Source organism: Myotis yumanensis, unplaced genomic scaffold (genome assembly GCF_028538775.1).
Source record: "Myotis yumanensis isolate MYYU_CA2020_CCGP unplaced genomic scaffold, mMyoYum1.0.hap1 SCAF_1, whole genome shotgun sequence".
Classification (NCBI taxonomy): Eukaryota; Metazoa; Chordata; class Mammalia; order Chiroptera; family Vespertilionidae; genus Myotis; species Myotis yumanensis.
The window spans coordinates 50,529,331-50,547,752 of record NW_027223752.1 but is presented as its reverse complement, the minus strand read 5'-3'; the positions used below and the strand labels follow the sequence as shown (position 1 = coordinate 50,547,752).

Genomic DNA, 18,422 nt, shown 5'->3' with positions numbered 1-18,422 from the left:
TACTGACCTAACACGTTCACATAGCTGTAAGGGGTCCAGCCTGCTGTGTCTCTGTCAAGGGACTTGTTACTGAGCTGTTTGGAAAGTAGGAGAGCCGGTTAATACCTAGTGCCTGGAGGTGCCCCCTGCCCAGACTTCACTCTTCCCAGCCTTGTGTACCCACCTATGTCCTAGTGTTGAGGGAAAGGGAGAGCTAGGTGTTCTGTGAGAGGCCACCTTGGTGTGGCTGATGGCAGCAGAGCAGAGGATACACCCATTTAAGCTGTCTGGCTGAAGCTGTAGGGTTTCCAGGTCTTTGGGGAAAAGGAGGGCAGGGGAAGGTCCTCCCAAGGGCAGAGAACCTGCCTGAACCAAGCTGATCCTGACAGGGGAAGTAGGTGGGCTCTGGCACTCTTCACCTGCAACAGGAGGCCATCTCCAGCACAGGATGGTGCTGAGGCCGCCTGCAACATCACTGGCACCTCGGCCACTAGACCGGGACTGAGTGTGAGAGTCTTCCTTTCATATAACCAAGGGAAAGCTTCAGGGTACGGTGTCCTTATGGTGTAATCCAGGGGTCCTCAAACTTTTTAAACAGGGGGCCAGTTCACTGTCCCTCAGACCATTGGAGGGCCGGACTATAGTTTAAAAAAAACTATGAACAAATTCCTATGCACACTGCACATATCTTATTTTGAAGTAAAAAAACAAAACGGGAACAAATACAATATTTGTATTAGTATGTGGCCATAGTTTGAGGACCCCTGGTAATCTTTCCTCTTCCTGCATTTTCAGAGCCGTGTGAGGCAAGGATGGTTATCCTCATTTTACAGGTCCTGCTTGTGGGTCCTGTACTTGGTTACACAGGAGTCTGCGGCAGAGCTGGGTCTACAATTCAGATGGTCTCAGCTCCGGGACCCATATGCATATTATCTCATCACAGGTGCCTGCTTTTGCTACCTGTGTCTTATCTGCCAGGCTGAGGGGTCTTGGACCACACAGAGCCACTTTGGACCCTGGGGTAAGGTGAGCCAGAGAGTTAATAAGTGGGCTCCTCTGCAGGAACTCCAGCACTTTACTGAAAGTGGTTGACACTTTTCTATTAGAATGAGACCAAGAATGACATAGCCACAAAGGACCTTGTCATCCCTGGCATCCTCTGTCTCTTACCTGCTGCAGCCTTGGTAATGTGGCTCTAGTTAATCAAGGGCCTCCTTCTGGGAAATGCGATTCCTTTCCCTTAGCTTTCAGTTTCTCGGATAAGCCTAAAGCTGAAGCTGGGAATGGGGATCTGAGCTATAGGGCTGTGTATGGGGCTGATGGCCACAGTCTTGCATATAGGCCTCAAGGCATCCTGTGTGCAGCACTCCCATTTGGAAAATCAGAGGTGTGTGGCCTTGGGGTGCTGGCTTGACAGTGGTTGTCCTTGGTTGTACAGTATCTGGTCTAGGGGGTTCAAGCTGCATTGCTGTCAGTTCTGTGGAGCAGACAGGGAGAAAGGTTTCCCCGAGCTCTAGGGCAGAGGCCTGGAATATAAAAACTGCTCCTGTCCATGTTCTTGGCAGGAGGGGTGTTACAGGAAGCCAGGAGTCTGGGCCTGCTATTGTGTGTATATACATAGGTGGGTGTCAGGAGGTATGGGCAGCATGAACCTGTCAAACATTGTGGTCCTTGAGGCTGTTCTTCCTCATTTCTGAACCTCCCACTCTGCCAGGTATGGGTCCTGGTACACCAGCAGGGCTCACTACACGTGTTCTGAGACATCCTTGCCCAAAGGCCTGTAAGATGACATCTTGCCACCAGCCCAGGGTTATGCTTGGAGCTGTGAGGGAAGGCCCACAGGACTCGCTGTTAACGAGAACACTAACTATGGCTGATGTTTGGGTCCCGCATCCCTTGCATTAGTTCTGATTATAATAAATGGTTGTGCACTGATGACGTGTGGTATGTCCAAGTACAAGGACATTAGCTGGTTACCTGAGTAATAGTGGTTACTCTCTAATGTGCTGATTGCATACATGGTATTGGTAACCTACTGCAGTGATTGGTGGTTTGTGGTGTAGTATTTTGATTACATGTGTTAACATGTGGCAAAAGTGGCTACATGGTGTACATAGTTATGTGACAAGGTTACACATGATTATATGATCACATGGCTTGGTACCAAATGGTTGCACACAGGGTGTGGGGGTTTGTTATACTGAGTGATGCTGTGGTTAGTTACATGTGATTCCTATTGGTTACATGGTGCTTGTTGGCTCCATGTAACCTGCAGGTTCCCTGTTTCATGCTTACAGAGTGTTTACATGTCCCATGGACCACAGGGCTGTGTTTAATGTATTGGCAGTTAGTTCCAGGGGGACTTTCCAGTGTGTGTGTGGGAGGGAGGGGCGGGGGCGGTGGTTACAGTTCCTTCCTGGGTAGAGGTGAGGGCTGAATGGGTGGACAGTGGATAGGGGCTGGGGAGTCAGGGGCCCGGTACCTTGGTGGGGCTGTTCCTGTCCAGAGTGCTGGCCTGGCTGGTGGCAGGCCCCCCGCACTCCAGTGCGTAGTAGCTGGAATTGGAAAAGCACTGGGCATGGCTGCTACTTTGAGACAAATCTGGGAAGAGAACAAGTTGCCACATACCATCATACTCTTGCCCCTGGCATGAGATGCCCCAATACTAATGCTTGGGCTGGTCAGCCTTGAGGGTGCTCTGCAAAGGGATAGCCAAGTCCTCCATCCCCCAAACTTTTGGCATCCACTACCCCTACTGAAATTTGTGGAGCCTGATTTCCCCTTCCCTTGCGGTGGCCTTCCCTGAAGCATGCAGGATGCACGGTAATGTTGCCAGTTTGAAGGGTGGCACCAGGAGCATGGATGAGAAAATGTTGGCTTTGACAGCCTCGCTTATCCCGCAGTCAGTACTTAGGGCTGTGCTGATCCTCTCCTGCCTCCCCCCAAAGGTTAGATCCCAGTAGTGAGGCCATAAAGAGAAACCTACTCCCCTTGGCTCCAGTCCTGCCCTCCTGCCCTGTGGTTTCCAGGACCTCTTGATAGGGCTGGGGGATTCCAGTGGAATGGCATGGGAAAACCTGGCCAACCTTGCTTATTATAGTCATAGAAGAAAATCCCCAAATCTCTGGGCTTTCATCAGAGGATACCTGCTTTGGTTGAAACCCCAGGGTGGGAGTTGGGAGGTGGCGGGATTGCAGGCCAGGGACTCTGAAGGTAAGGTCTGTATCTGGGCCACCTCCTTCTATCCTGTAGCACCTAGCATGGAGCTGGGCACACGGTAGGCAACATGTAGCAGGAAAGGGCTGACATGATGTTGGTTTTATAAATACAAGGTGTAGGAGGCTTCATTCAGATCAGCCATGAGCAATGGGGCCAGCTGGAGTGAGCTGTCATCCTTGTGCTCAGGGCTGAGGGCAAGAGAGGAAGGATCTGACCCAATAGTGTGTTCCTCCGCCCCCAACCCAGACTCCCATGGCTGATGTTTGAGAGTTACCACCACATTTATGGACAGACTGAGTTCCAATGGGCCTGGCCAGAGGGACGTTGCCCACACTTTCAGATCTCCCCCAAGTCAGGCACAATCCCCTTGGGGCTCTCCTGACTCTGGGAACTGGGAAGGGAGGTTTACTCTGAGACCTTCACCCAAAGGAGCAAAATTAGGACAGGGCCCTGAGTTGTCAGAGCCATCAGGCTGGGGAAAGGTTCCTCTGGGGAGTTTAGGAAAGTTGCTATTTAGGTGGGTGCTCTTGTGGCTGAAGGATGGGAAGGTCTGGGGAAATGGAAGGAGGCTCCTAATCACAGGCACTCAGAGCTGGGGGCCCAGGAAATGACACCCCTCGGGACCTCATCTACCTTTCTCAAATAGGCTCCTGCTCTCCACTCCCATCATCTCTCTAGGGGAGTCTGAGCATCCAGCCCCCACCACCCACCCAGCAGGCATGACCACCCACCTTGAGCAGTAAACTCAGGTGCCCCCCAAGGATAGGTTGTGGCTCTTCCTGGGTGGTGTGTGTGAGGGAGATGGGAATGCTGGGGCATAGCCCTTACCTGAGAGGGAGTAGTCAGTGCTGGTCATCCTCATGGCAGGTGTGTAGGAGACGCGGGGAGCCAGGTCGCGGTCCTTCTCTTTCTGCCGACGTCGGCGCCAGGCAAAAAGGCCCAGCAGCATCACAATGAGGAACAACAGGAGGACAATGCCTGTGACAGCACCCACCGAGTGCCGCTCTGCACCCAGCGCTGGGCTGATCTTGGTGTAGGGATTCAGCTCCTCCATCATGAGGGCGGCTGTGGGCGGAGGGAGGGCCTCAGCTGGGGCGCCTGCTGGCTCTTCAGATCTCTGTGGGACCTGGACTCCTAACACTAGGAGGCTTGGTTTTGGTCCTGGCCCTGGTCTTTAATTCCCCTGATCCCAACCCCTTACTGTGCCTATTTCTTCAACTGCCTAAAGTGAGTGGAGTCCTAGAGAACTCCCCAGGGACAAATGTGATCATGGATCGGAAACAAAACAATGTTTGAATATTTTACTCTTCTTCAAAAAATAAGTTAGATAATAACTCATTTAACCTTCCCAGCAGCCTGGTGAAATAAGGACTGTTTAATTCTTTCTCTTTCACAAATGAAGAAACTGAGTCACTGAAAGGTTAGGTAAGTTGCCCACGATCAACCAGTAATTGGTAGTGTCAGGTTTCTCATGAGTCAGAAAAACTGGACTCAGCCACTCTCCCTGCTTACTAGCTGTGTTTCTTAGATGTGACTTAGAGAGTCCTCAGTTGGCTCAGTAATTGCACCCTCTACAGGGGACTGTGAGCACCACCTGACAGATTGACAATGACAGCTGTGAGTGCTGTACCAGTGTGCCCATGATTACTTCCCACAAAACCCCTCTTGATATATGTATGGGCTAACCCCCATCAGAATGCAATGTGCATGGTTTTGGTCCCTTTTCTGTCATGTGGATAACTGAGCCCATTCTTCTCCCCCATTTCCTTAGAACCAATAGCAATAGAACTCACTACCTGTTTGCAGCACTTTACATAGGGGTCTTATGTATACAAAACCATTTCTCAAGGGCTCACATTATCTCAACTTGGTCATCCCAACTGCCCTATGGGGGTCTTCGGACTGTAGACCTGGAGCCAAGGCTGAGCCCCTTCGGGTTCCTTGGCTCTCAGTGGAACATCGTGCCATGAAGGAAGACAAGGGCTAATCTAATCTACTCTTTCCACTTTGCATGTGGAGTAACAGGTCCAATAAAAGGAAATGACCTGCCCAAGGACACTTAGCAGGTTGGCAGACCAGAATTTGGCAGGTCTTCAGATGGCCTGGTGACTTTCCCCAGCACTAGCTTGTGGTTACCCTTGCTTGGCTCACAGGAAGCTTGCCAAGGATGAGCACAGTGAAGCTGAAGCTGCCTACTCCATCTGCTCTCCAGCATCTGGAACCTCCTCCCTTCCGCACCCACCTTACTCCCCCTCTCTGCCCAAAGGTGAATAAAGTTACAAAGTGTCCTTATACAATCCAGTTGTTCCTGTTGGGATCTCCCTAGAGCAGCGATGGCGAACCTATGACACGCGTATCAGAAGTGACACGTAAACTCATGTTTTTGGTTGATTTTTCTTTGTTAAATGGCATTTAAATATATAAAATAAATATAAAAAATATAAGTCTTTGTTTTACTATGGTTGCAAATATCAAAAAATTTCTATATGTGACACGGCACCAGAGTTAAGTTAGGGCTTTTCAAAATGCTGACACGCCGAGCTCAAAAGGTTCGCCATCACTGCCCTAGAGTCTGCCTGCATGGGGCCCTTTCCACAGCCCCTTGCCTGAGACTCTGCCATCTGTGTATTACCTTGGTCACACCTGATTCCTTTGAATCCAGAGCTGCAATAACAGGTGCCAGTGACGTGGTCACAGGTGGCATTGTTCATGCACTCACATAGCTGCTGACAGCCATAGCCAAAGGTTCCTGGGGCACATCCTGTGTAACATGAAGAGTTGGGGTAGACAGTGAGATGCAGCCACACTCCACCCTCCTGTCCATATGTGGACAGCTCTGCCTCACAGACTGGAACCTACTTCTTTCTCTAGCTCCCGCTATGCTTTGATTTGATACTTGGGGGCAGACAGCACCTCTCCCCCTGAGTTGGGGGACACCCATCCCAATTTCCTTCACATTTAACACATTTATACAGTATCCTCCACATGCCAAGCCCTAAGCTGGGTGCCATAGGGGCTGCAAAGAAGGATCGAACAAAGTCTGCCTCCCTCATGACCCCTCAGGCTTCTGCTGTGCCTCAACAATCCACCATCCCCACCCAACTGGAGGAAGATACCAAACACCAACTTAGGCATGATCTTCGGCACCTTTCCTTGGAAGTTACTCCTGAAGTCAAGGGAGCAGGGTGTGGAGCCCGGAATGGGGGGCCCTTGAAGAGGGAGGCTGAGGCCCGGCCCCGACACCCAGGGGCATGGGTTGGAACAGCTTACTCTGCTCGCAGTGTTTCCCGGTGAAGCCTGTGCGGCAGGTGCACTTGCCGCTGATGTGGTCACAGCTGGCACCATTCTGACACTGGCACACGCGCCCACAGTCCTTCCCATAAAATGCTGCTGGGCAGCCTGGAGAAACAGGATGGGGGCAACTGGGGAGGTGCAGCTGGGACCAGACCTGTCTCTTGCCACCTCTCTCTGAACATGGAGTGAGGACTAGTGAGATCATGCACCTGGGCCATTCCCACACTCTGAACCCTCACACTGAGGGGGTGACTAGTCATTTGGACAAAGGTGTCCTGGAACTAGAAGCCAGGCTGGGGTCTCCTGGTTGTGTAGTAACAGGCCACTCCTCTTCACTCTGAGCCCCACTGTCCAAAGGAGGTCTGGTCTTGGTGATTGCTGGGGAATCCGCCAGCCCTGGCCTCCCGGGACTCTGGGCTCTAACCCCTGCATCCAACCAAGCTTCTCAATCCTAGAGGTGGGAGTGCTCCCAGCCCAGAGGCCTCTTCTCCCCCAGCCCTTGGACCCCACCTCTTCCCGCCTTCCACGGAAGCCCTGAACAATGCCCAAGGCCACCAGCAGGCCCCCACGGGATTCTGATGAGCTGGCGGCCAGGAGGCGGAGCTTACGCTGCGTGCAGAAGAGTCCGGTCCAGCCGGGGGTGCAGTGGCAGGCCCCATCCTCCGCGCTGCAGCGCGCCCCGTTGTGGCAACTGCATGTGTGGAAGCAGGCAGGGCCCCAGAACCCAGGTGGGCAAGCTGGGGGCGGGTGGGATGGTAGGGTAAGGGCAAGGCAGAGAGGAGCAGAGGAAAGGGAGGGAGAGGATGGAAGGGTGCACATCAGAGTCAAGATGCCAGGAGGCATCCAGGTGGCATTTCCTGACTTTTGGGGGTGGGGCGAGAGGGGGTTACCGTATTCTCAGAATTCCTCTGTTCACTTCTTGGCTCAGTCACCCAGGATTTTTATTAAGTCCAGATTCTCTGCCGACTCTCAGCTCTGAGGGCTCCTTAAACCTCCCCTCTTGGGACTGACTGATTTGGAATGTGTGTGTGTGTTAAATTGTAAACATCCTAGTTTATTATGTGAACACTGTGCGCTAACTTCCCCATGAGGATGGGAACTTCCCCAGGGTAGGAACTCTGCTCTTTTGGCTGGTGAGCTCCCTGAGGATGGCACCTGTGTCTCCATCAGAACGGAAATTCCCTCAGGCCAGACCATCTCACTGGGACCTCCCTAAGGGGTACGGCCTGGGTCTCACCAATCAGCCAAGGAGCTACACAGAGCATTAGATTGGGTACACCTTACATGAACAGCCCCCAGAATCCCGTCTAGGCTTAAATGGTGCCCAGGACCATTCACATGGGACACCCACAGGATGCCCTCGCCCCTATAAGGTGACTGCCCTGGCCTCACCTCACTTCCCTACTCCCTAACTCCAACATGCCAGTCAGTCCTTGCCCCTCTTCTCTCCATCCAAACATAGGGGCTACTCCTTGCTCAGGTGCTGATGGAGTATTAATTTTCAGTATTAACAATATTAATGGTACTATCAACAATATTAATACCTTTGATACTGGCAGTTAATAATGCCAGTGATCAATCCTAATAATTCATATTAGCTAGAGAGCTAAGCAGGACTCAGGTAGACATTCCTATCACAGGAGATTTCAGCTCTGGGAGGTAGAAGCACCAGTGGCAAGGAGTGGGGTGATTGGGGGCCTTACCTGGGGTAGGGGACATTCCCAGGAGGCAGCAGCTTACCCTGTGAGCAGTCCTTGCCAATCCATCCAGGGAAGCACTGGCAGGAGCCATCGATGGGGCTGCAGGTCCCATTGTTGGCACAGGAGCAGAGCTGGGCACAGTCCTGCCCAAAGTGCCCTCCAGCACATACTGTGGGCACAGGACAGCTTGGTACCTGCCCTTCCATCAATACTCAGACCACCACCCACAGCTGCATTCCCAGAAGTTTCCAGACTACAGCCATGACCATCCTGGTCTATTTAGGAGCTGCCCACCTTGGCCCTTCTCCATCTGCACAGGAATGAGTTCCCCCCTCGTGCCCACAGCTGCATCACCTCCAGCAGAGGAACCGATTGAAGCCCATGGGGTAGGATCACTTGACTGAGGTCTCACAGACACCTGGGAGAGCTGGGAATCCGACCGCTGCACCCATCCAGTGCTCCCTACACTGCTCCACAGCCTTCTGCCCTCCATTACCACACTCTTGCCAACATTACTAATCCCATAGCCATGAGGGCAGAGAATGTAGCTGGAAGGAGAGGGACAGATGCAGAAGGCAGGTCTCTCTGCTGTTTATTGGAGGACTGGCCCTGAATGTCTATCCTGTCCACCTATTTCCTCTATTTCTCCAAATCTGACCTGTTCCTCGAGCCTCAGTTCACCCCTGTCCTCAGGAGAGCCCCCTGGGTCCACAGGGAGCTTTCCCTAACCAAGCTTCCAAGGTATTTCCACCCTGAGTCGCTTGTAGGATTTGGTGTCAGCCCCTCCCGGAGGAGTCACTCATTGGCCCCTGGAAGAAGGGCTAGTTTTCCTCAGCTAGGCCACAAGCAACTTTAGGACTCGGTCTGAGTGTTAATCGAGCACCCCCCTTTCATTTCCCCCTGCAATCCATCCTCCACCTTCTTCCTACAGCTTTAGCTCTCTGAAGCACAGTTGTCTTCATGGCACACCTGAGCCTTGCCTGGCACCCTCAGTGGCTCCCCGGTGCCCCAGAATAAAATCTAGATCCTAGAGATCAGCACTTAATCTACCTCATTCAGACACATGAGCCACTAATTCACACACCACTTTCCAAATGCACCTCATGCCTATCATCACTCTAGCTCTTCCCTTCCCTGACCCTCATTCCAGCTGTAGAAATCCTACCCTGCCTATAGGACTCATCTTAAGTGCCACCTCCTGCATGATCCCACTGTAAGAAGTGGCTAGTCCTTCACTATCCATTTTCTTCTTCCTTAGTAGAGTCTCGAGTTTCAGCTGGGCCCATGGCCCCCTGAAATAAAGAATTTATTTCTCTGGCTCCTACATAGCATGGTGTGGCCATGGGACTACACTCTGGCCAATGGTAAGTGGAAATGTGTGTCTCTTTGCCTGTCCTCCTTGTTGAAAGATAATGTGGATTATGGATAAGAATGTTGGGTGAGATGGCTGGAGCTCAAGCAGCCATCTTTCATCAGACATGGAAGCCATGTGCTGAGATGGGAATGGCTGAACAAGAGAGAAGGAGCCTGGGTCCCTGACATCTTTGTAGGATACCCTACCATTCCCCAGTGGCCAACTTCTGGGTCTTCTCCTTGTTCTATTTTTAATGTGTGAGGAACATAATGTTTGTCATTTTCAAACCAGATATTTTGGGTTTTTATGTCAACTACTAGAGGCCCGTTGCATGAAATTCATGCACTGGGGTGGGGGGGGGTGGGGTGTTTTCCTCAGCCCAGCCTGCACCCTCTCCAATCTGGGATCTCTAGGGGGATGTCCAGCAGTTGAACATCCCTCTCACAATCTAGGACCACTGGCTCCTAACTACTCACCTGCCTGCCTGATTGCCCCTAACCACCTCTGCCTGCCAGCCTGATCGCCCCCTAACTGCTCCCCTGATGGCCTGATCACCCCTAACTGCCCTCCCCTGCCAGCCTGATCGCCCCTAACTGCCTCTGCCTCAGCCCCCACCACCGTGGCTTTGTCCAGAAGGATGTCTGGAAGACGTCCAGTCTAATTAGCATATTACTCTTTTGTTAGTATAGATAGCTGAACTTGATCCCACCTGATTCACTTCTTCTCTGTTCTGGGGGGCTATTTGTTTCTGTTGGAGCTTCTAGAACACTCTGCTAGTTTCTTCCCTGGTCTTCTGTTACTGTGGCTTGTGATCCTGTTTCAGACAAGGCCTGGGTTCTACCCATGTTTGTGTCCCCCACAATGCCTGGAGAAACAATAGTCTCTTAGGCACAGTGGCTGAGTGTGTGGAAATACACTGGCCACCCCTCTCCCCACTCGTCTCCCAGGTTCTGCTGCAAAAGGCAGCGCTTAAAAATGTCCCCTCTAGCCCTAGCTGATTTGGCTCAGTGGATAGAGTGTCAGCCTGCAGACTGAAGGGTCCCGGGTTCGATTCTGGTCAAGGGCATATGCCCAGGTTGCGGGCTCGATCCCTGGTGGAGGGCGTGCAGGAGGCGGCCAACCAATGATTCTCATCATTAATGTTTCTCTCCCTCTCTCTTCCTCTCTGAAACCAATAAAAAATATATATTAAAATCAGTCAATCAATAAAAAATAAAAATAAAAAAATGTTCCCCTCTAGACTCCAGGCTTTGTGAGGGCAGGAACTTGGCTCTCTTGCTCTTCGTTGGGTCTGAGAGCCCAGCACAGCACTTGGTATGCAACAGTCACTCAGGAAATGTTGCAGAACGGCCAAAATAGACCCCAGGAGCAGGGACCTTCCAATAGTTTCTGCTAGAAACTCCTGTTCCTTTGAGCTCCTCTCAGTTCAGCATACTCTCCTCAAAGCCCAGTACCAGCAGCCCTACACCCTCCAGGCTTCCTTGCACTCCTGTTATGGGGGAGGAACTCCACATGGAGGATCGTGGGGAAGTCTTGATTCTTGAAGAGAAGCAACTTCCCCAGGGCCCAGGCCTCTCTAACCTTTGGGCTGCACTCCCCTTTATGCAATACTGCCTGGCACCCATATTGCCAGCCCTTCTCCAACCAGATAGCAGTACCTAGGATCTGTGCCTCGGATCATTGTCCACTCTCTCCCTCCTGGACACGATCAGTGGTTGGGACAAATAGTAAAAACAGCGTGGTATGCCACCCTCTCCCGTAGAAAGCCTTGGGCTTAGGTTTTATGTGTTCAACAAGCCCTTCTATGGCACTTCTGTGCCCCAGACACTATTCAAAGTGCTTCACAAATATGAGTTCAGTGAACCTTGTAACACTCTCATTATTCTATATTTTCATTATTATTCCTTTTTATTAACTCTATTTCAGATGAGAAAACTGAGCAACCGAGAGGTTAAGTAACTTGCCCAGGTCACACAGCTGGGAAGTTCTGTCACTGGCTAAGGAGCTTTGAGCAAACCACATCACTCCTCTCAGTGTTTCCCCATCTGTGAAATGGGGATTTTAGCCTCAGGCTGTGGTTAATAGCTATGGGCAGGGTGGCTGATTGGGGCCCTGTGCTCCTGGTAAAACCCCTACTTCCTTCCAGGGCAGGTCCACTGCCTGGAGGATGATAAACATCTCTCCTCTTTGCAGTTCAGGCTCTGGCTTCAGCTTCCTGAAAAACATGTAGTCCAGGCCCTCTGGGAGGTGTTGATTTGGGGAACTCATCCCCCCTGTCCTGGCTAGAGCTTTCCACTCCCCCCCATCTCTAAAACAAATTCTGAGCTTCTCTAACAAGACCATCTTATCTTTGAAGTCTTTGTCACAGACACAAGTCTTTGACAAATCCACCCACAGAACTGCTAATGTGATTCGTATAATACATTAATTGGGCCACTTCTTAGCTGAATCAAGAGTGAGGCAAAGAGAGGGGTGGTGGAGAGAAGGGGGGCTGGTGAAAAGAAAACATCTGGTTATATTTAATCTATGTTTAATGATTCTGCATGAGCAATGTCTGTAATTTGTAACTCGCTGGAAAGCTGGTCATTAGAAAGTGTCAGTTCAATTTTTTACAAGGTTTGAGACTTAACCAGGGCAGTTGCCATTAATAGCAAACTCTATTAGATCTATATGTGGAAAATACACATTAGGCCAGTGGGCGATAAATCAGACATCGCAGGATCTGAGAGTTACTCCTCGGGCTGCTTAGGTCCTAATTTAGACTCAGCCTATCTGTATTGATGGCGGGGTCTCTGGTGTTTAATAAGTAAACCTCCATGTGTCAGGTTATGATTAAGCTGTCCTAGGAGGGCTGCAAGCAAATGAAACTGTCACATATGTTTCCCTGGGGCCCAAACTTCTCATGACCTCAGAGCATCATGGAGTCAACTTTTCACTCATACATATTAACGGCCCATCCACTTATAAAAATAGCCCAGCTCAGTGGTGATTATTCATCAAAAGAATCAGTTCCCTGGGAGGTGGTGAGCTCTCAATGGAAGTATTTAAGCAAAGGCCAGATGAGATTCCTGCACAGATGACCTTGATGTTGCTTTTAGCTCTAAGTTTACCTTAGTCTAAGATCCCTTCCCTCCTTCCAGGTTAGAGTGCGAATTCTCTAACCTTGTGTTTAAAGCTGTTCCGAAGGCCCCGACCACCTCCTCAGCCTTTCCATCCTTCAGCTCGTCCCTACTGCTGGACGGTCGCGTGTCCGCTCCCCTGTGCTTTGCCCAGGCTGTTTCCTCTACTCGAATGCCTTCCTTCCTTCTCTGCCTTTCAAGCTGAGGCCCAGCGAGGTCCTGCCCAGCACGGAGCCATCTCCCAAATGCACACTGCCCTGGGGACACTAAGCCGGGGGCTGCAATAAGCAGTGGTGTGTGCTGGAGCCAGCTTCGACCTTTGCACTGTCGTTAAATATTCAGGATTTCTGTGACAGGTGTTAAACCACTGGAATCAGACATAGTGGGAATATTTTATAGAAATGTGCAAACGTTATAAATCAGAGCTCTCCCCCACAGAGAGCCAGGTTAGCAGCACACCAAAGCAAATAAGCTTTGAGTGGTAGGGGTTGGCTGGAGTTGGTGTTGGGAAGGATTCCGCAGCTGAGACAGGAAATGAGGTGGTGTGTGATTAGTGATGTTGGCCTGAGTGCGAGGGGAGGAGAATTGCAAAGTTGCCATCTCCAGCTGAAGCCAGAACCGACTCCTCTGAGCTCCCACAGCTTTCTCTGCCTCTACCACTTGGCCCTCACATAAGCCATGAGGACCTCACCTACGCTTGTTTTATTTTTCATCCATTTAGCATGGGCTCTGGCATCAGAATTTGTTTCTTGCTCTGCCACTTGCTAGCTGTGAGACCTTCGAGAAATGATGTGACCTCTCTGAGCCTGTGCCTTTAACTGCATCATGGCTTTGTCTTATGCCTTGTGATGCCCAGGTCTTAGAAAGGTAGGCCCAAGCCCTGAAGAGGCAAGGAGCTGCCTCCACAGATTATGATGAGACTCCCAAACCCTTCCCTCCCTCCCAGGACTCCTCACCTCCCTGGCTCCCATCCCCCCTGAGACAGTACCTTGGTTGCAGAGGGCTCCAGAGAATCCGGGGAGGCACTCACAGATGCCGCTGATGTGGTGGCAAGGCCCGCTGCTGTGCACGCAGAGGGGGCACGGCTGGGCGCAGCTGTGGCCATAGAACCCAGGGGGGCAGACTGGGGGTGATGGGGAGATGTGGTCAGCAGCCCAAAGGGCCTCAGCCAGCCCGGTCACCCTTCCAGTTCCACCTAGTGATGAAGGGAGGCTCCTCAAACATACAGGGAGAGCCACACCCACCACACCTTGGAGGGCCTGTCTCTGTGCAGAGAAGAGCTGTGGTCTGGTCCTCTTTCTAATGAGGGGCTGGGCCCTGAACTTGGGGGCAGAAAAGCCAGGGGGGCAGAGAGGGGACTAGAGGAAGGGCAGGCTAGTTCTAAATGGGAACGGATGGGAGGATGAGGTGACTGAGGTGAGGTCTGAGGATGGAGAAAGGGGGCTCAGCCTTACTTCTCTGGCATAAGGGTCCTCGGAAGCCAGGGGCACACTCGCAGCTCCCATCCTCTGGGGAGCAGGAGCCGCCATTCTCGCAGCTGCAGGAGACGGAGCAGTTGGGGCCCCAGCGACCAGGCGGACACGTGCTGTCACAGCGGATGCCTGTGGGCCAGAGGCAGACTCAGGTCAGCGGTAAGAGGGGGAAGGGAAAAGGAAGAACAATGGGCCCGGCCAGCATGGCTCAGTGGTTGAGTGTCAACCTATGAGCCCGGAGGTCATGGTTCGATTCCTGGTTGGGGCACATGCCTGTGTTGCGGGCCGATACCCAGGGTGGGGCGTGCAGGAGGCAGCCGATCAGTGATTCTCTCTCATCATTGATGTTTCTATTTCTCTCTCCTCCCTTCCTCTCTGATATCAATTTTAAAAAAAATTTTAAAGGAAGAATGGTGGGAAGGGGACACCATGCAGTAGGAGAGGTGGAGGCAAACAGTACATCTAGGACTGTAGAAGAAAAACCCAGCCAAGGCTTGGCCTATCAGGGAGGGCTTCCAGGAAGAGGTGATGCCATAACTGAGTCCTAAGGGGTAAAGGGAAACTAACCAGGTAAAGGGAATCCTATGTGCAAAGAACAGGAGGCAGGAGAGAGAATCATGCCTTGAAAGAAAAAATAGTTCCATGTGGCTGCACCATCTGTATATATAAAAGCCTAATGTGCAAATTGTCTCCTCGAGAGTTCGACCAGGAGACTGGGAGTTCAATTGCTCGCTATGATGTGTGCTGACCACCAGGGGGTCGCATGGAATGAAGGAAGGCCCCGGCCAGCGGCCAGCAACCAGCAGCCAGGGAAGGGAAGCCCTGGCCGGCTGCCAGAAGACCCTGGTCGGCCCTGATTGCCTGCCAAGCCTAGGGATCCTACCTGAGCACAAATTTCATGCACCGGGCCTCTGGTAAAGTTCAAAATGAGATTTGGCAAAGAGATGCGATTGTGGGAATAAGGGATCAGATCATAAGGGCCTCCTTCATTTTTGACATATTAGCTGGTATCTAAGGATAGGCCTGGGAAAAACCAGCTATGGGGCAAGTGAGTGCTGTTACGGGGGTTGCACACACTGGGAGTGAGCTACTTGCCTACCCATGTTAGCCCAGGAGCCACTGGTTCTCCCTGGGTCCCAGCCAGCCAGCTCGGGCCTGGGACCCAGAGAGTGGGTGGGGTCTTTTCAGATTCTTTGACCACAGTCCTCAGTGCAATATGTATTTTATATCATAGGTGCACACATATGTATAATAGAAACCAAGCCTTTGAAAATGACATTTACTGTGTATGATGCACTCTGATATTCTCTCTGCACTGTGATATATTCTATTCATTAAGAAAAAGGAAAGCTAGTTGTGACCAACAAATGGATTTAATGACCTTCAGTTTGACCAATGGTGGCCTATAGGGGATGGAAAGAGGAGCAAGGCCTACACATTCTTTTAGAGCTGAGAGGAAATTATGTGTTGGGGGTGATTACCTCCAAAGAAGGGATTTGAAAAGGCCCGAGGCTGGAGGCCCCAGCTCTGGAGTGGGGTTTGTTCCCAGGCAGAACGTCTCACCTGTATTAATTAGCTGAATGGACCGGGTGGACCCTAGAGACCTGTGTGGCCTTGGAAGGTGAATATCAGGAGCTCAGAATATCAGAATTAGTTTAAAAATCATGTATGCCTTGTTATAAGGACAGGGATTTTGAGAGAAAGAAAAAGGAAGACAGGCCCAGTGAACACAGCTAGTCCTAGCAGCAGAGGGAGAGCAGTGCGACCAATTTAGCTGGAATTGTACAAGCCCACCTGGGCTGGCGGGGAGAGGGGGAGGAGGCAGGACAGCTGAGGGAACAGACAGGAGGGGAAGCAACAGGCTCCACTCATCCTGCTGTGCCCATCTAGCCTGGTGCCTGCGCCCTCTCCAGGACACAGGTGTCTTTGCAGAGGGTGAGGGGCAGCTTCTCTCCAGGAAACGGGTTCTTTCCCCAGTGAGAATGTGGGGCCACACTCCACCCCTGAATGGAGGCCTCTCCCTGGGGAGTGCTGGGTGCACAGAGGTGAGTTCTGGACCTGCAGCATGGACTGACTGCAGGGGAGCCTGGGGAAGGGGAAACCAAGGGGAAGCCGTAAAGCTGTGCAAAACCAGAGGCTGCCATCGGCCCCAAGGAATTCTTTTGCCCTTGGTGTTGGAACACCCAGGCTGCAGGCTGCAGGCCTAGAGACACTGCTGTTCCTGGGGGCACACGGACTAAGGTGGATGGACTCCCCCATCGGATGGGACCTATGATCCCGCCTATGCAGCAAATATTCTTTGTAGGATGACCAAGCACATGTGTCATAGACCTGGCTCTTTCCTAGAACTATATGCAGATGTTACTATGATTACTAAAGCACACTGCTTGCAAAACACCCTGCATCAAGCACCCTGAATTTATGGCAGCATTTGCTATTGTCTCCCCCAATTGGTGGGTATTAAAAGTGTGGCTACTCTAGTGTGTGGGATCCTCAAATTGTTTTCAGGTCAGGAAGGGGTCCTTTGTCTTGGAGATTAGAACCACAGGGATAAGGTGACTATGCTAGGATTGCAGGTGGCTTGCAAGGGCCCACTGGGTCCTAGGATTTGGCAGTTATTCTATTCTAGGCCTGATTCTGTGGGAGTGGGGCTCATGTTTGAACTTCTTTTATGTCCTAAGAGCTACCTGGAATTTCAGACATTGGGACCTAAGCGGGGAGAAGGGCCCAGGGCTCCCTCGTGCGGAGTGACCAGTTCTAGAAGGGGACTTACTAGTGTGGTCGAAGAGGCTGACCTTGGCCTGGTGGGAGGCTCTCCAAATGCTGAAGAGGCATAGCTTCATCAGCTACCTTCTCTAGGCCTGTTTCCCCTGTAGTTGAAGGGGGATAATGATTCCCCTGAGAGGTCCTGCCCTGCTAACCCCCAGGGAATCTCCCTGCTTCACTTTTCAGGACCCTCCACGCCTCTATATTGGGGTAAGAATCCACATACTGTGGCCTCTAGTTCATGCCCCAAGGCCAGCAGCCACTCAGCAGCCTTCATCCTGTAGGGTTTCCTTCCTGGATGTCAGCCCAGAGATTCAAGCATCTAATTGATAGTCACCAACATACAGCTTTGTCCCCACCTGTTATTTGAATGTTTCGTATTTAGGAGTCCTGTCTCCCCTGCCAGCAATTTGATGACAGAGACTCTGGTCTCCTGACACTTTGATCCTCCTTCCTTGGTCCTTCTAATGGACGGGGATGTCGTCTTGGTCATTTTTGCATCTCTGGTGCCCAGCACAGTGTCTGACACACAGTGGGTGCTTAGGGACTACTGCTCTTTTCGAGTTTTTCCATTCACTGTGGGCAGGCCTGACACAGTGCTGGACACATGGTAGCCGCCAAATAAAGACTTGGCGAATGCTTGAGTGAGGAAATGCTAACTGAAGGAGTAAATGGCTCCCCCTGAAATGGAATCCTGTGTCTCCCTTCCCTTGTCACTAATGTCCCGAGACCTTGGGCAACTCCCTTTCCTTGTCTGTAGCAGGAACAGGTTGGACTATTTCATCTTCAAGGTCTCCTTCACTTTGAGAGGAAAAACCATATATGGTTATAGGCCAGCTCCTTTCAATTTATCTCAAGAAACATGTAGTAAGCACCTGCTATGTGCAGGGCAAGATGAATTAGACATGAGGCCAGTTGTCAAGAAGCCTGTGGCTTATGGGGGCAAGGGGAGAAGACATGCATACACTTTGGGCCCAGAAAACCTGGTGCTGCGCCAGGCACAAGCAATATGCCAGGGGCTGGGGAGGGGCCACTGAGCAGGCAGCTGGGGCCTGTCCCCCTCCCCCTCCCTATCTCTCCTCAGTCCCCTTCTGCATGATAAGCCCCAGGACATCAATCGCTCCTTTGAAATGTCTTCAGGACCATGTTTGGGGAAATTAGCTTTAGAACAGCAGAGGCTTTACTGAAAGGCTGTCCATCAAAGACAGGATTTCTAAGCACCAGATGTCATTAAAATCTTATCAGCGCACCTGAAATTAAGGCAATGAAAAATTAAAGTGGGTTTCTACTTGGCTCCAGCTAAGAGTCTAAGGTGCCAATGTCCTGAAGGGCAGGGCAAGGGGAGCCAGGTCGAAGATTCTGCCGAGGAGGCAATGTCCCTGGCCCTGGGCTGCTCAGAAACTTTCTGCTTCCAGAGAACAGAGGCTGCTCAGCAGCCGGTGTGAATTATTTATCTGAGGACGTCCACTGCCAGCAATGCCTGCATTTCCTTCTTCTGAGGCCTGGCTAGTGGGTTCAT

General features: G+C 51.5%; 1 protein-coding gene across 6 annotated transcripts in view; it reads right to left on the bottom strand.

Annotated features, from left to right (window-relative positions):
• MEGF11 (multiple EGF like domains 11) overlaps positions 1–18,422 on the bottom strand; it is a 348,065-nt gene that overhangs the window by 14,393 nt on the left and 315,250 nt on the right. For 4 of the 6 annotated variants that reach the window (XM_070420503.1, XM_070420522.1, XM_070420513.1 and 1 more), the window contains 9 exons: positions 14,120–14,266; positions 13,654–13,788; positions 8,233–8,361; positions 7,101–7,229; positions 6,469–6,597; positions 5,831–5,959; positions 4,027–4,263; positions 2,462–2,580; positions 8–74 (listed from right to left, as the gene is read on the bottom strand). In XM_070420503.1, the coding sequence (XP_070276604.1) occupies positions 8–74; positions 2,462–2,580; positions 4,027–4,263; positions 5,831–5,959; positions 6,469–6,597; positions 7,101–7,229; positions 8,233–8,361; positions 13,654–13,788; positions 14,120–14,266 (1,221 nt within the window). The remainder of the gene's footprint in view (positions 1–7; positions 75–2,461; positions 2,581–4,026; positions 4,264–5,830; positions 5,960–6,468; positions 6,598–7,100; positions 7,230–8,232; positions 8,362–13,653; positions 13,789–14,119; positions 14,267–18,422) is intronic. The other 2 variants (XM_070420546.1, XM_070420529.1) reach the window with 2 other exon arrangements.